The sequence below is a fragment of the Phyllostomus hastatus genome, unplaced genomic scaffold (assembly GCF_019186645.2).
Source record: "Phyllostomus hastatus isolate PE091 unplaced genomic scaffold, TTU_PhHast_1.1 phas_scaffold_555, whole genome shotgun sequence".
Taxonomy (NCBI): domain Eukaryota; kingdom Metazoa; phylum Chordata; class Mammalia; order Chiroptera; family Phyllostomidae; genus Phyllostomus; species Phyllostomus hastatus.
Window position 1 is genome coordinate 9336784 of NW_025334036.1, and position 16243 is coordinate 9353026.

General features: G+C 61.3%; 1 protein-coding gene across 7 annotated transcripts in view; it reads right to left on the reverse strand.

Annotated features, from left to right (window-relative positions):
• Positions 1-3286: 3286 nt before the first annotated feature.
• The window catches only part of LOC123809735 (protein FAM169B-like), a 53114-nt gene continuing 40157 nt past the window's right edge, over positions 3287-16243 (reverse strand). For 5 of the 7 annotated variants that reach the window (XM_045825006.1, XM_045825009.1, XM_045825005.1 and 2 more), the window contains 6 exons: positions 15468-15553; positions 13651-13831; positions 11591-11773; positions 9725-9856; positions 5702-5805; positions 3287-4501 (listed from right to left, as the gene is read on the reverse strand). In XM_045825006.1, the coding sequence (XP_045680962.1) occupies positions 4379-4501; positions 5702-5805; positions 9725-9856; positions 11591-11773; positions 13651-13831; positions 15468-15553 (809 nt within the window). In that variant the 3' untranslated portion in view covers positions 3287-4378. The remainder of the gene's footprint in view (positions 4502-5701; positions 5806-9724; positions 9857-11590; positions 11774-13650; positions 13832-15467; positions 15554-16243) is intronic. The other 2 variants (XM_045825007.1, XM_045825008.1) reach the window with 1 other exon arrangement.

Sequence of the window (16243 nt, forward strand, 5' to 3'; positions counted from 1 at the left end):
TCCTGGCCATCGCAGTGAACCAGGCCCCGGCTCACGATGGCATCTTGAGATTTCACTCGGTATTCTCTGGTGGGACCCAGGGAGGAGGGAGGCGGGAGCCCGCAGGAAAGTGCAACATCGCCATCTAGTGGCCGCATGGGGCAGCTGCAGAGGTGCGAGCTGGGACCCAGGACTGTGCATTCTGGGAAAACGAGGTCCTCACATGACCTTGGTCACTGCACAGTGGCACAGCCCCCTGAGCTCCTCAGCTACCACGAGGGGCCACCGCTGCCACATCATTGAAAAAATAAAAGGTCAAAACACGTGCAGAGTTTGAACCTACGCATTTTGAGTACTGATGAGGGCCTAAAGGGGACGCAGGGACGGGACCCTGGGTCTCCAGGGCACCTGCAGCCAGGCCCAGGCCCCGAGGGGCTCAGGGCCATCTGCCTGCCGGGCTAGAGCGGCCTCTGGGGTGCCTGCCTGCTCCCTGCCCGTCAGCAAAGCTGCCCTGGAAAGGCCCCCTCCAGCAAGAGAAAAAGACTCTCCTTTTGGGAAGAGACCCCACCAGGGCACAGGGTCTCAGACCTGAGTGGCATCAGTGTCACCTGGAGGGCCTGAGAAAACGAGGGTCCCAGGCCACCCCAGATTTTCTGGTCCCTGGGCCTGGTGGGGGTATGGTCGGGGGGACGCCAAGAATCTGTATTTCCATCATGTCCTCTAGGCGACGCTGAGGCCCCGCTCGGAGTCCTGACCCACGTTGGCCCCCAAGGAAAAGCCAGGGAGGAGCTGGGGGCGTGGGGCAGCGGGAGTCAGGGCCGAGCACGCTCCCTGCCAGCACACACGGGAGACAAAGTTGGACGCTGGCCCAGGCCTGTGCACAGCGAAGATGCTGGGTCCCAGCGCAGCACCGGGCCATTCGATGAGCTCCGGACGTCGACCACCCACACTCACCGAGGGGTTAGATTCAGGTCGCCCCCGCACCAGGCGTGCTGGTGGGTTTTCCACGGCACTGGCACAAAGACTTGTGTCGGGGCGGTTCACACTGGAGATTTACTGGCACGCGCGGGGAGTTTCTGCACCGGCACCAGAACCAGAGCGACTACCAAGCAGGCCCGCTCTCCCGGCCGGCGGCGGTCCTGCGCACGGGGAGCTCCCGCAGACACCCAGGCCTGTGAGGCGGCTCTGGGCGACGGCGTGGATGGAGCCAAACCGCGCAACACTGAGTGAACCGGCCCAGAGCCAGAAGGATGGATGGCGTATGCATCCGCGACGCTGAGGAACCCAACACAGTCGGACTCACAAAAGCAGGGGCAGGGCCGGGCTGCCAGGGGCGGGGCGGGGCGGGGCGGGGCGGGGGGGAGGGAGGGTGGGGGCTGTCTCACCGGCAGCCGGGCACGGTGAGCGCGTGCTGGAGGTCTGACGACCACGCAGTGCCTGCAGCTGACGCACTGCGCTATTTTACGACACTTACATTTTAAAAAGAGGACAGGTGCTAGGCGTCCTTGCACGAATCCAAAGCAGCACGGGACACTTTTGGAGACGACGGGCGTGCCTGTTACCCTCACTTCGTGGTGACGTGCGATCACATGGGTGTGATCACACGGATGTGCGATCACATGGGTTAACCTCACGTGGGTGTGTGCGACCGCCCGAACCAGCTCTGTCCGTCACCTGTACACAGTAAATGCGTGCAGGTTATCGCACATCGGTTAAACCTCAATGCGGCTGTTTTTAAAAGCGAGAGAGAACCAGCCGGAACAAACTCCGGTTTCTCTGCGCCCTGACGCCGAGGGGAAGGACAGAGCGCAGGCAGGGAGGGCGGAAGCAAGGACAGCCACCCTGGTCAGCAGCTCACTGGACGTGGGTGAGCGTGGCGACCCCCCCTCCCCCGTGTTCCCCTCCCTCCACCCACCTGGGGCGGCCAGAGCGCTCACCTGGGGGGCACCGGGGCTGACGTGTCTCAAGGCCTCCCACTGCAATGGCAGCGAAAGGAGGCAGGTGCATTTTATGGAATCGGTAGACCCACGTCCGTATATTTTTTACAGGCAAGCCTTTGGGTTTGATGAAGAAATTAGGGAAACTGGAATCTGTCTGAACTTCTGGACTTAAAAGCTAAAATGTTTTCCTTGAAAAGAGAGACAGACATTTGAGCCCCTCTGAAGAGTGAGTCTCAACTGTGTCGCCTGCCTTGTCACATCAGTGAAACTCCGCGGCTGGGGTGGCAGCCGAGGTCCGTGGGGAAGCCAGTCAGCACAAGGGCGTCGGCACCGCTGTGTCTGTCACTCGTGAAGCGCGGTTTCCAGCTACAAGCAGAAACCCCCGCCCGGCCGGCCTCCCTGGTGGCTGCAGGAAGACAGGCGACCGTTCACTGCTGGGGACACCACGTGGTGCTGCAGTCCCGGGTCCAGTGGGCTTTGGTCTGTGCAAGGCTGCCATCGTGTGGCCGCCTCGGGGGTTTACCTCGGAATGCAGCCCACTCCCTAAATCTAATCTAAACACTCTCCCTAAATCTAATCTAAGATTGCCCTCTCTTGCCACCAGCCAGAAAGGGGGCTCAAGACATAGAGTAAGAGGCAAATCAAGCTCTCAGTGTTGCCACCTGGGTCTGAGTCTCCACCCGGGCGTCTCTGGGCCCTACTCAGACCTGGACTCCAGGCGCACGGTGATTCCTCCTCTAAACCAGGAGATTTCTAGCCAGCCAGAGCTGGGAAGCACAGGATGGAAAGCCCCCGCCCTGGCCTGGCGTCCTCTGCCAAACCCTGGCCCCAGCGTTGGAGGCAGCCACAGCCCTGGGCCCTGAGCCCTCTCCACGGAGGAACCCAGCCGCAGGGAGCCCATGAGGCGCAGTGCGAGGGCTCCCCTGGGGGATGCCACAAGACCGCTCCGGAGCCACAGCAAACAGGGCCGAGAAGGGCCAGGACTGCAGACACCTCCAACTCAAGGACCAAGGGCCCCTGCCCATCTTGGGCACTGTCCCTCAGCTTCGCACGGCGCTGCAGGCTGTCCCGGCACGTCGAGCAGCACCCCTCACCCAACTGTGATGACCACCCTGGGTACCCAAGGAGCCACCTGCTCTGTGCCCGCCTAGCACAGCTGGCGTGGACCCCCGAGGCGGCAACAATGAGGGCACGCACAAGGGTCAATGCACGCTGCAGCCGCCTGCACACTGCCAAGGGCCCCTGCCGGGGAGCACGCCTGCGTGGGGCCGTAGGCAGCTCCTGCCTGGCGGGAAGTCCCCGTGCACCCCCTGCTGGCTCTGTGCGGCCACCCACACGCACCTCCAGGAACCACGCCGACACCAGGGTGTGTTTTCTGCAGGAGAATCCTTTATTGGGCAGACACATCACCAACCCCCGAGACGCTCCCTGTGGTTCCCGTTCAGGGGAGCGCGGAGCAGCTGTGTCATGTGTGGGGCAGCACAGTGGTCGCAGCGCACGGCCGAATCACACACGGCGCGTCTGATCCACATTGGGATGGATGGACGGATGGGCAGACAGACAGATGACTGCACAGACGGGGGGATGGGTGAGTGGGTGGCTGGCTGGATGGATGATGGATGGACAAATGGACAGCAGCTGAATGAACGGGTGAACAGATGGGTGAGTGGATGGATGGACAGATGGATGGAAGACAGATGGATGGACGGACGGACACAGGGACGAGGGAATGAGTAGCAGGGCTGGGGGAGCGCGGTCCTTGGCTTCGCTCTGAGTCCCCAGCGGCGAACGAGCACGTGGCCGCGGCAGGGCTGCGGGACGCGTCTGAGAAGGGGCAGGCCGTGTCACATCCGGCTCAGTCACACGCAGGGCACCAAGACGCTACCAGGGCCATCAGCCCAAACTCCCCCAGTGGCTCCCCCTCTGCACGGGTGACGGCTGAGACCCTGTGGCCCGCCTGGAGCACCCTCTAAGGCCAGACATCCGCGGCGAGAGGCCAATGGTGTGCGCACCAGGCAGCCCGGCCCCACCCTCAGGGAGCTTCTCCACGGAAGGGGCGTGTCTCCCTGGAGTCCCCCGAGTCTGCTGTGTCGTGGCTCCCTCGGGGCTGGGGCGCACCCTGAGGGCTCTCTGCTGTGCAGACCGCCCAGGCGCGGCCCTCCCTGGAGCTTCCTGGGCTGAAGAACGGCTCATCCGTGCAGTTCCTATGCAGGTGTCCAAGTTCATCCTGAGTAAGGGACACCAGATCAGGCCTGACCAGTGGGCTTCTGGAGTCTGAGCCTGGGAAATATATACTCGCACCTCAAAGGTCACAGAGGAAGACACAGCAAGGATAGATGGGAGCACAAGGCCACACAAAACCCACGTGCCCTGCACCACAGGGTGGGCCTCCGGGAGTCAGGAGCGGGATCAGCACACGCTTCTGCCACGCCCCCTGCCGGCCCCGCCACCTCCGCCCTCTAGGCCCTCTTCCCGTCCAGCTCCGCCCGGCAGCGTCTCCCGGGCAACTCCGCTGCGGCTTCTCCCACCGCGCAGTCCTGATCTTCCTTTGCCTCCTCCGGCTCCTCGCCACCAATCCTCTCCTGAAATCACAAGAGAAGCTACAGAGCATTCCAGAGAACGCTGCTGAACTTCTGGCCCGCCTCGCTGCGAGGAGCCAGCCAGCAGGGGGCGCCGTGTCTGGTGCGTAAGCAGCTCTGAGCGCATCTCCGCGGATGGGAACTGAAAGGAGGTCCCGCCTGGGACCTGCGAGCGAGAACAAAGCAAGGAAGCCAACAAAGCAAGGAAGCGAACAAAGCGAGGAAGCGCTGCTGTAAAAGTCGGGCCTTGTACGCTTGCGTGCGCACACTTCTAGACACAAGCCCCTGGGCGTTACAACACACTGGGACAGGTGCTTCTCAGGTCTTCTAACGGCCTCCGAGGTCTAAAAGCAAGGTTAGGGATCAGCAGAGAGGCAAAGCACGATGCTCTCCACTCTGCGGCCCGGGGGGGTCGCAGGTAAGCCTGTCTTTCTGCTGGGAACATGCAAGCCCTCCCCTGCTAGGGATGGCTGGAAGGAGCATCAGGTGCCAGGCAGCTCTGCTAAAACCATCGAGTGCTTCTAGCCTTTGCTGTCCGATCTTCTGTCACAGAATGGCCCACTTTCCAAAATGAGCAGTATTGCCCACCAGGTGCAACTGCAAGTTTTGGATCTGAAAATCATCAACTCTTCAAGGGGTTCAAGAGCAAAGGCCCTTCCACACCAGAGTGCGTGTTATCACCATGACCTTGTGGGGGCTACTTCAGAATCATATAAAACCCTGAAGAGCCGCAGGCCACTGAGAGCCACAAAGGACCATCCTTGCCCGTGGCCTGGTCTCCCATCCCTCACTCTGGGGCACACGGCAGCTGCTGCCACATGCCATCATCTACCATCCAGACTGGAGGGGCAGAGTTCGGGAAGGAGAGACAAGCTCGTCTGTACTTTTGCTCTGCTGGTCCATGGCACAACCCGCAATTCGGATTTTTCAGTGGTGCCTCCACAGGGCAGGGCGACAGCTGACCCCCACGCTCCTGGCTTTGCTGGAGCTTGTCTGGCTGAGAGACAGGACCTTGAGAAGCCCACTTACACAGGCCCTTCCTCGAAGCACAGTGCAGCACAGCGCAGAGATGCTGGGCCTAAGCCAAGGGCCGCTGCCGAGGGGAAGCCCAGAGCCGCGGTGTGCGGGAAGCCCGCCAGGCCAGCACAGCACGATTACTGAGAACGCAGGAAGCAGGCCGAGGGGACAGGTCCACCACTGTACCTGGCTGCCTTCCCCGCTCCTGGACTGCCTGGGTCCATCATCCTGAGACGTCTGCCCGGGACTGCTCCCGTCCTCCGCGGGGTTCCCTGGGAGAGCTGCCCTCCCTGAGCAAGAGACCAGGGTGAGCAAACAGGGGCAGCTCCCGAGGCAGCGGACAATCGACAGATGAATACCATGCTGGGGACCCTTCTGGAAGCAGCGGTCGCCTGATCACTGGGACCCAGTGCCATCCTGGGGACCGTCACCCTGGCACCTCTACAGCGCCCTCTGGAGGACATGGGACATGAAGCGGTGGTTCCACTCAAGCATTTCTGAGCTGGAATGTTTATCTTCCCTTCCCATTATTGGGGCATTAAAAGGGGTCAGCTTTCCGGCTCCATGCTGAGTCCTGCACTCTGCTCACTGGAATTTTCACTCACAAGCTCGCCCACAATCACACACACATTCATGCAGCCTCCCTCCCCAGCTACCAAATCAGCCCCAACTCAGAATGGGACCGCTGTCCTGTCTGCTGCACCTGCCCGCCCCAAATCACCATGTGGAGGTTAGGGGGGAGGGTCCGATCCCCAAAAAAGTGCGCAGTCTCCTGTCTGAGTTGAAAACACAAATGAAACACATTTTTCAATAAAAGAACAAATCCATTACTTAGTTGTTACCTACATAAGTACATTTTAAAGTTTACTTCCAGACTTCGCAAGTCAGCAAAATTAGGGTGGCAACAACTGTCTGTAAGTACTTAAAAATACCAGCGCGCTTGCGTTCTCCCTTGGCGTTTTCACGTGAGACAGCGGGAGCGCCCCCGTGCGGCTCCGCACGGAAGTGCAGCCTCAGGAAGGGGCTCAGAGCTGCCAGCCCCATACATTGCTGCCTCCCTGCCCCTCCGACAGCGCCTGGCGCGGAATTAGTGGTGACTCATCGAATGAAGGAGCAAATGTTTGAATAAATGAGTGAGTGAGTGAGTGAGTGAGTGAGTGAGTGAGTGAGTGAATGGATGGATGAAGGAGAGAATGCATAATAGAATGAAGTAGATAATCCATTCTCATTGTTCTATCTTTCCTGAGGTATGAGGTTGTTTTTATGTGTTACGGACTACAGTATACTAGCAGCTAGTAAGTGCTTACTTGTATTTTAGTCCCAACCAATGAAAGCTCAGTAAGTTTTTAAATGAATGCACGAATTTGAACTCACAGGTGCCAGGACCTGAGACCACACAGGTCAAGGGCGAACCACCTTGCAGGACGCAGTAGACGACAATGGCCACTAGGGGGAGACACGGAAACTCTCAGAGACCAGCCTCAGACACAAAACGCCACCCAGTTTGGAGGGTCTGCTCTGGGCCCTTGCCAGCATAGCCCCCACCCCCAACGCCGCTGATGTTGCTGCGCGAGGTACCACCCAACACCAGGACAAGCTGGAGCTAAATTAGAGGACACGGCCCCACCCCCACCCAGCTCAGATATTTCACCCCTCTTTACAGAGACTCCTTCTGGCTTTCAACATTCAGCGCACACAGAAGACAAACACTTTCCCTACAGATGACAATCGGATCTATCAAAAATCCACCTGGAAAGAGAGCACAGCTACAAGCTGAAGGGTGAAAAACAACTCGCAAAGCCATGCGTCACTGGTTCGGGCCCCAGCAACACCCCTGCCCGGGCAGAACCCGGACGGCCCAGCGCCGGGCCTCCACAGAGCCCTGAGGCGCATGGAGCTCACCACGGGCCCCGCAGACGCAGCCCCGGCCCCACCAGCCAGATTTCAAAGGCTTCCTACTCGGCCGAGCGGAGCGAGAAAATCATGACCCACAAGCCCAGTAAATACTTCCAGGGCCATTATAAACCACAGATGCTGTCAGAGGCAGGATCTCGTGAACTTGAAAAGACTTAATCCACAGACGATGCTGCTTCAAAACTGGGTTTTACAGCGTTTGAAAGGAACACCAACTTCCCTGTGGAATGTGGACCGTCCACGCTGCACTTCGGTCATCAGAAGCCGTCGGCCCCCCTGGCTTCCCTGCTTATTCCCATGGCACGTGGAACCGCAGGAAACCTCCAAACGACACTCTGAAGCAAAAGGACCAGTGACCGGGCCGGGAAAGCAGAGCAGCTCCAGAAAACAACTGTAGAAGAATAACTGACTGACCAGAAACTGAAACCAAACTGAGAGGCCCCGCGAGACTTCCCGGGGAGAGGAGACCCCAGAAGCTGCACTGTTGGGGGGCCCATGGGGACGTCTAAGGGGCCGATCCCACGGATTTCTGAGCAGAGAGAAGCAGGCTGGAGGCCGCTAACCAGGGAGTGCGTCTGCAGCCGACGGAACCGGTGCAGGACACGGAGCTGCTCGTCTGGGGCTGCCTGGAGGGGGTTACACCCGGCCGCCCGCCCCGGGGAGGCAGAGGTGGGGGGGACTGGAAACTGGCCCCGATGTACACAGGGAGTGAAAGGGCAGAATTTTTTTTTAATTACAGAGCTTTCATAACCTAATCGTACCCTGATTATTATGATGGCCCTTCTTCCTTCAAGGGACTCATGCATGCTTCTGGAACATTCTCCGTCCAAGTCCCCTCACTGGCTGATTTGGAGGGAGCTGGTGAGTGTCGGGGTGCGCTGAGTGTCAGCCCTGGTGCCTGACTTCAGCTGGGTCTCCTCTGATCAGACGCACCAACTCCCAGCTCCGCAGAACCGCCGCCCCCCCGCCCCGCCCCGCCCCTCCCTACCCCTCCCCATGCCCTGCAATTCTCAAGAAAAAGCCAGCTCCCCGATTATGCGGGAACATGCTCCCCTTCGGCCCGTGCGGTTTCCACGTCACCCCCACACCCTGACAGGCAGGCCATCAGGGCTTCCCGTCCCCGGTCAAGGAGCTGCGGCCCCCGAGACGCCAGGTGCACACAGGGCTGCAGGCTCTCTGTGAAACCCCGCACAACCCCCAGGGCTGGTCAGCTCGGCCCAGGGCCGCCCCCCCCGCCCCCGGACGGCCCGCCTCCCTGCGTGTCTCACTCCCTGTGCCACAGGGCAGGTCACGTAGAGGCCTCAGTAGGATCGCGGGCCCAGCCCTGCCACGGCCTCCTTCCCAGGTGCCTGGCCGTCCCACTGACAGCTGCAGGCATCTGAAGAGCGTGGAGCCTTCTAGCTGAAAGGCACCATGGTAAAAACCAAAATGGTCACTGTTATGATCATTCCACTCCAAGGCCCTCTTCCCTGTCGCTGACAAAGGTAAATCAGGTGGGGACAGCACCACACGTGGACAAGGGCTCAGAAGCCAGCAGGCGAGGAAGGCTGGTGCCCGCCCCTGGCCAGTGGACTTGAACTGCTGGAGTCTCCGGAGCCTCAGCAAGTGCGCGCCCACAGCCGCAGGGTCCGCCCCTCCCGCCTCGCCCCACGCCGGGCCCTCCCCTTTAGGGCGGAGCTGGCCGCATCCCACTGCAGCAGGGAAGACGGAAAGAGCGCTGTCCGGGAGTGACCTGGACACCCAGAGACAACCACTCTGCCTCCCTGCGCCAGCCCCTGGCTACCGGAGGGCCTTCCCTCCCCCACCTGCCGTGGGACCCGCCACGCCAATGCCCCCCATCCAAACCCCGCCGGGAAACACCATGCTGAGGACAGCACGTGTCTGTCACAGGGCTGCCCTCGGGGACAAGGAGGTCCCTGTATCCTATGCTGCCCGTGAACAGGGCCAGCTGCTCATTTGCAGAGGGCTGCTCGTGGGATGCGGCCACTATTCTCCCAGAGGACAGGGGCGCAGGAGGCCAGATCCTCCCCGCAAACCCTGCATGTCTCTCCAAACAGTGTTGGTACCTGCCCCCTCCCTGTGCCAATCCCCTTCTACCTGTCAGCAGGGCGCCCGCAGGGGGGTCAGACAGAGGCGTGCTCAGGAAGGGCAGGTGGAGGGGGGTAGGACACCACCAGCCAGGTGTCGGCTGCTCCCACAGCCACAGCAAATCTAACACACCTGCATGGCCCAACTCGGTCCGCAGGGACCCACAGAAACAGCGAGACCAAAGGGCACTTTCAGAAGCCAACTCACGGTCTGGAAGTCGTGACTGTCGCAGCTGAACCTTCAGCCAGATGCTGTCCCGCTGGCCCCAGGCCCCCGGGGGCTCCACCTCCCACAGGCGCCCCCGCTCCTCCGGGTGGGCAGACAGGAACTTCCTGCAGACTGAGCAGAGGAGCCCCACATGAGCCCGGCCGGCCGTACCCCCCCACCCCGTGCACAGGCCGGCCCACCGGGGCCTCCGCTCCGATCCCCGCTATACCACACCACCCTCCCCGTCCTTTCCTCCCCACCCCGCGCCCGCCTTTCCTCCACCCCAGTCCCTCCGCTTGCTCCGGCGGCCGTAACTCGACCCCACGGGCAGGCGGCCGAAACAAGAGACACACACTTGCTCCCAGTTCTGGAGCGTGGAAGTCCAAGGTCAAGGTGTCGGCGGGTGTGCCTCTCCCCTCGGTCTGCGGACGGCCACCTGCGCACATGCCCTCGAGTGGCCTCCCCCTGAACCCATCTGTGTCCTTACAAGGCCATCTTCTCAGCACCCACTGGGTGGGGCCTGCACGTACCTACTGCCTCATTGCACCCTAACTGCCCTCTGAAGGTGCTGTCTCCATGCAGGAGCACACCGGGGTCAGGGCCTCACCGTAAGTCCACAGGGGCCCCCAGTTCACCCTGCAGCATCGCCCGTCCCACCTCGGGCCCCGCCCCTCCCCCTGCCGGGGGCCCTCCCAGCTCATCCTCTGCAGGCGTGCCCTCGGCCACCGCGTGAGAACCTCCGGGAGGCACTGCCCCACGTGCGGCCGAGCGGAAGTGCTCCCGGCCCCGCAGGTGCCCACGCGACCCCATCCAGCCCTCTGTGGGCACGTCCAACCCAGGGCATAGCACAGAGGGGGGGGCCTACAGGACTCAGCACTCGGTGTTCGAAAGGAGCCGGCCGAGCTGGCGGAGTGCTGGACCAGAGGTTCCGGTCTCATGTCCAGACAAATGCAGCCTCAAGCGCAGGGAGAGCCGGCTTCTACTTTAGAACTCCCGGACGACTTGCAGTTTTGCACCACACTGCGCAACACCCAGAGCACCAGTCCCCAGCCGCCAGCCCCTGCTTCTCGCAGCCCGGCACCCCTGACACTGCAAGTGTCACAAGTGTGCCTGTGCATACCCACCCACAGGGCCCACACTCTACCCACATCGCCCAGCAGCTGCCCCGGGGTCAAAGGACACTCAAACTGGTGGCACGATCAGCTCCCAGGTGCACTGACCCCGGGGTGGAGCCACTCAGGCCCTGGGCACCACTGGCAGGAATGCCGGAGGCCCAGTGCTTGGGGCTGGTTCAGCAGAAGTGGCCTGCACCCAGGTGGGAACCCCGCTCGGAGCTCCCAGACCCCTGTCCCATGCAGAGAGGTGCAGCTGCCCGCCAGAAGTCCCTCAAGCGTGGAGCCCTGGGTGGGTGGCCCTCTCGCCCAGCCGGAAGGCAGGCCTGCACGCGATGAGAGCCGGCAGGCCCTCAGCTGCCAGCCTGCTCACCCACATACGCGGCACTGCCTCCCCTCAGTCCCCGGGCACCCTGCAGCTTCTGGCTCTGCGGGGAAGGTGCTGAGCTGCAGGTTTCAGGTGCAAGGGCAAAGGCGCACGGGGGCCCAGCAGCAGCTGTCTGGGTGCTGCGTCTCCCTGAGACATTGTGGAGCTTTGGTGTCTATCACATCTACATTCAGTAATTTCTCGGGCCGGGGAAGGGTCGGCCCTGGCAATCAAAGCACCGAGTCCCGTTTGTGCCGAAGCGCCGGGAGGTTTCTCCGAAGGAAGAGGAGTGTTCCGAGGGCCTGCCCCCCGCCCAGAGTCGCCTGGGTGCACAGGTGTACCCATCACTGCCTCCCAGGTGCTCCTGCCCGACGCAGGCGGGCTTACCTTGGAGCATGGCAGGAGAGATCGGCCAGCTGACGCCCAGCGCGCCGTCCTCGCGGAAGGTCTCGCAGAAGTCCCACAGCATGGCCATGCCCAGGCCTCGGCGACGGTGTCCCCTCCGGACAAACACGGTGTCAAAGACAGGCAGCAGGTAGCACGCACCTGTGCCGTCGCCGCACAGGCTGCCTGCGGGGAAGGCAAGACAGAGAGAGACTGCCGACCGGGCCTGCACCAGCCCGCCAGGCCACTGGCGCCAGCAGGAGTCGTGCTGGCTCCACACGCGGAACCGCCGATGACATCGCAGCAGAGCGCTCCACACCGCGGGCTCCCCCCCCACCCCCCCACCCCGGTTCACGACAACGACCCGCCACCAGACCATGGCGCCGCCCGGAAACCGTGCTGGGGACGCCCAGACACGGCGTGGCGCTCCCCCTTTGGCTCACCGCCCAGCAGCAGGGAGGGGTGAAAAGCTGGCCCATACGAGCCTCAGACACCCCACACTGCGTGAAAGAAGTCAGATGCGGAAAAGCGCCGCGCACTATGTCACCGCACTGACTCGAAAGGCCCGGGAAGGGCGAGCGGACGGGGACAGTGGACAGCTCCGTGCAGGCCTGGGGCCGGGTGGGAGCAGAAGCTGACGGCAAACGGGCAGCCCCTTGGGGTGCAGGAAACGCCCCAAACCGGGATCCGGGTGAGGATCACACACAACTCTCTAAACTGGATAAAAGTCACTGAATCATACAGTTTTGTGGGATGTAAAATTACATTTCGATAAAGTGACCTTAAAGGATACAATAAATTGTACTAAAATGCTACTTGAAAGAGACAGTTCAGTGTGGGAAAGGAAATACAGCACATTTCCGGAGGAGGAGCCAGGCAGGCCCCCTCAAGAGGTCAGGGGAGCGCCCCCAGTGGTCACGCAGGTGCCCTGTGCCCCCGTCTGAGGGGACCCTGTGAGGAGAAGGGCGCTTCACCCCCCTCCAAACACGCACCCCCAGGTAACCACAGAAAACAACCTCAGGAACCTCAGCTCAGGGACACCCCATACACACGCTGAGGGGTGCACCCCCGAAGTGCCCAGCTCCTCCACCCGGCAGAGAGCGGAAGCCCAGTGGGTTTGCAGGGGGAGGGTCCCCAGACCGAGCGCAGCAGAGGCAAGGAGACCACACAGAGCGGGTACGCGGACAAACCCACCTCGGTCCCCGTGTAAATCTTCTGCTCTTCCGCACGCCGCGTTGGACCAAAAAGAAAATGTTTTCAAAATACACGGTGATGAAGACATGCTATCTATAACGTGTAAAGAATGCTCAAAGCTAAATAAGAAAACAAGCGCCCCAATAAAAAAATGGGGAAAACATCTGACAAGACACTTCCGCAGAGAAGACGCGTGACCAGGCGGAGCGCGCAGGACAGGCGGACGCAGACGGCGGGGACGGCTGCGCGCACGCGGCGTCGGGACGCCGGGCCGCTGCGTTGTACACCCCGCACTGGTGCTGTGCGCCGACAGTAACTGAGAACAAACCTAAAAATTTCAAAACTATGAAAACAAGCACCTGACTGCAAAGAAACTCTGAAGAGACCAACCCCTTAGGCAGACCTGTCCTCGCATAACCACAGTCACTGCTTGTCCCCGCCCAGAAACGCTGTCCGTCACCCCAACCTGCGGCCCGCCCCGGGCTGGCACGGCCCGCCCCCGTCCCGTCCCCCATGAGATGAGGTCCCTGAACTCTGGCACCCAGCCTGCCTCGGCTCGGCTGTCAGCAATTGCATCCGACCCGGCGCCCAGCAGGTAACATTCAAGAACAGAAATGAGAAGCGCGGTGCTGGCCAAGTCGCTGTGCACCGTTCGCCGCGGCAAGGTTTCTACGGAGAACACGGCGCGGCCTGAGCGTCACGCGGACGAGGGTGCAGGCTGTCTGCAGGGGCAGCGGGAAGCGGGGTGCACAGGAAACCCGAACCCCGGGTCTATTTGCACGACTGCTGCAGCAGCGACGACCGCCGTGCTCCGAGGTCCTCTCCGGGGCAGGAAGGCCCCCCGGAGGGCGCCCGCTGCTGCCCCTCACCTTTCGCCTTGGTTGTGTAAAACCCAACGGCCGCGCCGTCCCTCCACAGAACTTTAGCCTCCTCCTTCCAGGAGAAAGGTAAAAAAAACATGTTGTCGTCGTCGTCCAGTCTTCTCTCCAGTCTTCCCAAAACAACAACGTTGAGGATGAAAAGCACAATCCTTTCCGCAAACGACTGAACCTTTGAAGGAAAAAAAAAAAACAAGATGAGAGAGAAAAATCAGATTTTTGAAGACTTTTTTTGCCCCTGGCGCCGACCCACACGTAGGGGACAGGTGTGCACTCCAGGTCGCCCCCAGCTCCAGGGCCACAATGGGCGTCCGCTTCTTCCAGGTGCAAATATCCATGCTGGGTTTTATGTTTAATAATATTTAATACGTGGCCTTAAATTTGTATCATCACCATCACCATCATCATCATCACTTCTGGCTGTGGCTTCTCAGCCTGCGTTGGCTGGGAGACCTTTAGCAGCTTACCACCTCGCTGAGCCTCAGTTTCCCCAGCTGGCCAAGGGCTAAGCCTCCCCGCCCCCCGCCACGTGGTGTCTGAAACCTTTGCGTACTTTTCCACTGCTCTGATAAGAAAAAGGCGGCAGCTTGCAGCATCCTAGCAAATGGCACCAAGTGTTCGGTGCCAGCAAAGTTGTTCACTGGCACAGAATGTAAAATATTTCACCTTTATCTGGAGCCAAATCTGGGAGCAGAGGAGGATCTGTGAAAACCACCCCAGCGGGCTCTGAGAGGCCCCCCACCCGACGCTGTGTCGCAGACAGCGGCGGCCAAGTCCAGCTCAGACGTAGAAAGCGTGGGCCAGCCACGAAACGTGATCGGCATGGTGCCGGAGGGTGTAACCATCAGCTAATAACAGCAAAAGCTAAGAGGGACGCGGGAAGAGGAAAGCAGACTGCATCTGGCAAGGGGGAAGTGTTCCATCAGAAACTGGCAGGAGGAAGGCGGAGGAAGAAAACGCATCCATGTGCCTGTTTCATCATGGGGGGTGGGGGTGCGGGGTGGGGGGCAGGGGGGAAACCAGCCTGTGACAGGGGCTGAGGCCGCTCAGAGACGTTTCTGAAAACACAGAACTAAGACTCAGTTCTAATCCCTCAATTAGGACTGCTAATTACATTCACAGAAAGAACATTAACAAAGTTTGTTTTTGTTTTTGTTTTGTTTTTGGTAGGTGGTGAAGAAGAGCTGGCCAAGAAACAAAATGGAATCGAAGGAAGAGAAGTCAACCCCTACGTTCCGTGAAAGGACCGGGGAGCTGGCCCCCCGGCGGCCGGGGCCGGACAGACCTCCGCCACGTGGCGCGCTCCGTGGGAGGACAGAAGAACCCAAGTGTCTCTGTGCTCGCCGCCTGGGCCGCGTTTTCAGAAAACGTGGGGGTTTCCTCATCAGAATTCCTTCCGTGGCAAAGCAGACTCTTCCCAAGCAGTCAGAACAGCAGCCCCTAAGCACCGCCCGGCCCCTCTGCAGAAAAAAGGCAGGGACAGCCCCCTAACCAGTCCACCAGGCGGCCACTCTGAGACATCACCGCGCTGGCCGGCTCCCGGCCACCGTGGACTTGCTGGACGCTCCCTCCCTCCCTCAGAAGGAGCCAACCGGGCCGACCCTGTGAGCTCAGACTGCCGGCCGGCAGGACTGCGGGACGGCCCAGTTCTGCCGCATAGGCCCCCAGTTCACGGGGTTTGGTGACGCAGTCCGGGACACGAATCCCGGGGGCGAGAGGGGGGCCTGCTTTAAATCGTTAACCCGGGGACGGTGCAGCGACCCCGAAACCCCCCTCTGCGACGTCCGCTGCAAATGAGACCGCCTCACCTTCACCAGCCCCTCTCTGGCAGGGTCCGAGGTCCTCAGCACGTCTTCGGTGGCCCACCAGGACCCCTGCAGGTGGACGGCCACGACTGAGGAGGAAGCCGAGAGGGAGAGACGGTTTGCACACCGCCCGCGGCCCCCAGAGGCCCGGTCTCAGCAGCAGCGGCTGCCGCTGCTCAAAGGACAGACCCCACGTGGGGAGAGCGGGAGCTGTTTCTGGAGCTGAAGGGTGGGGACGGCACCGACCAGGGCCCAGGGCAGCCACCCTCCCAGGGAGGGGACACTGCAGACGTCCTTGAGGATGGCCACTGCCGGCCCCAGGACGGGATGCGTCCTGACGCTGCGGAGCCTGCAGGCGACACACCGAAACTGACAGGTTCCAGGGTGGGTTCCAGGGTGGGGGTTCCCTGTCTTTTGGGGCCCAGGTGTGGGTCCCCCACTTCAGTAAACCCAACATCACCCGAGGGCCTCCGTGAGCCGCCCAAGAGCGCCCCCCACCGGAGCCGTAACTCCTTACAACAGACGGAGCCACTCGGGCCCCTCCGGACCCCCCCCCCCGAGTCCACAGCTGACGTTTGTGCTCACTCTCGGGGTCACATGCCAGGGGCAGGGTCTGCACTAATGAAAGACGGCGCATACCCACCGGGACAGGGCCACTCGGAGGGTCTTCCCTGCCCTAAGCATCCCCTGTGGTCCCACTACACAGCCCTCCGCCCGCAACCCCTGGTCTCTACTGTTGCCGCCGGTTCACCTCTCCAGCCACGTCCTGTGGTTGGAAC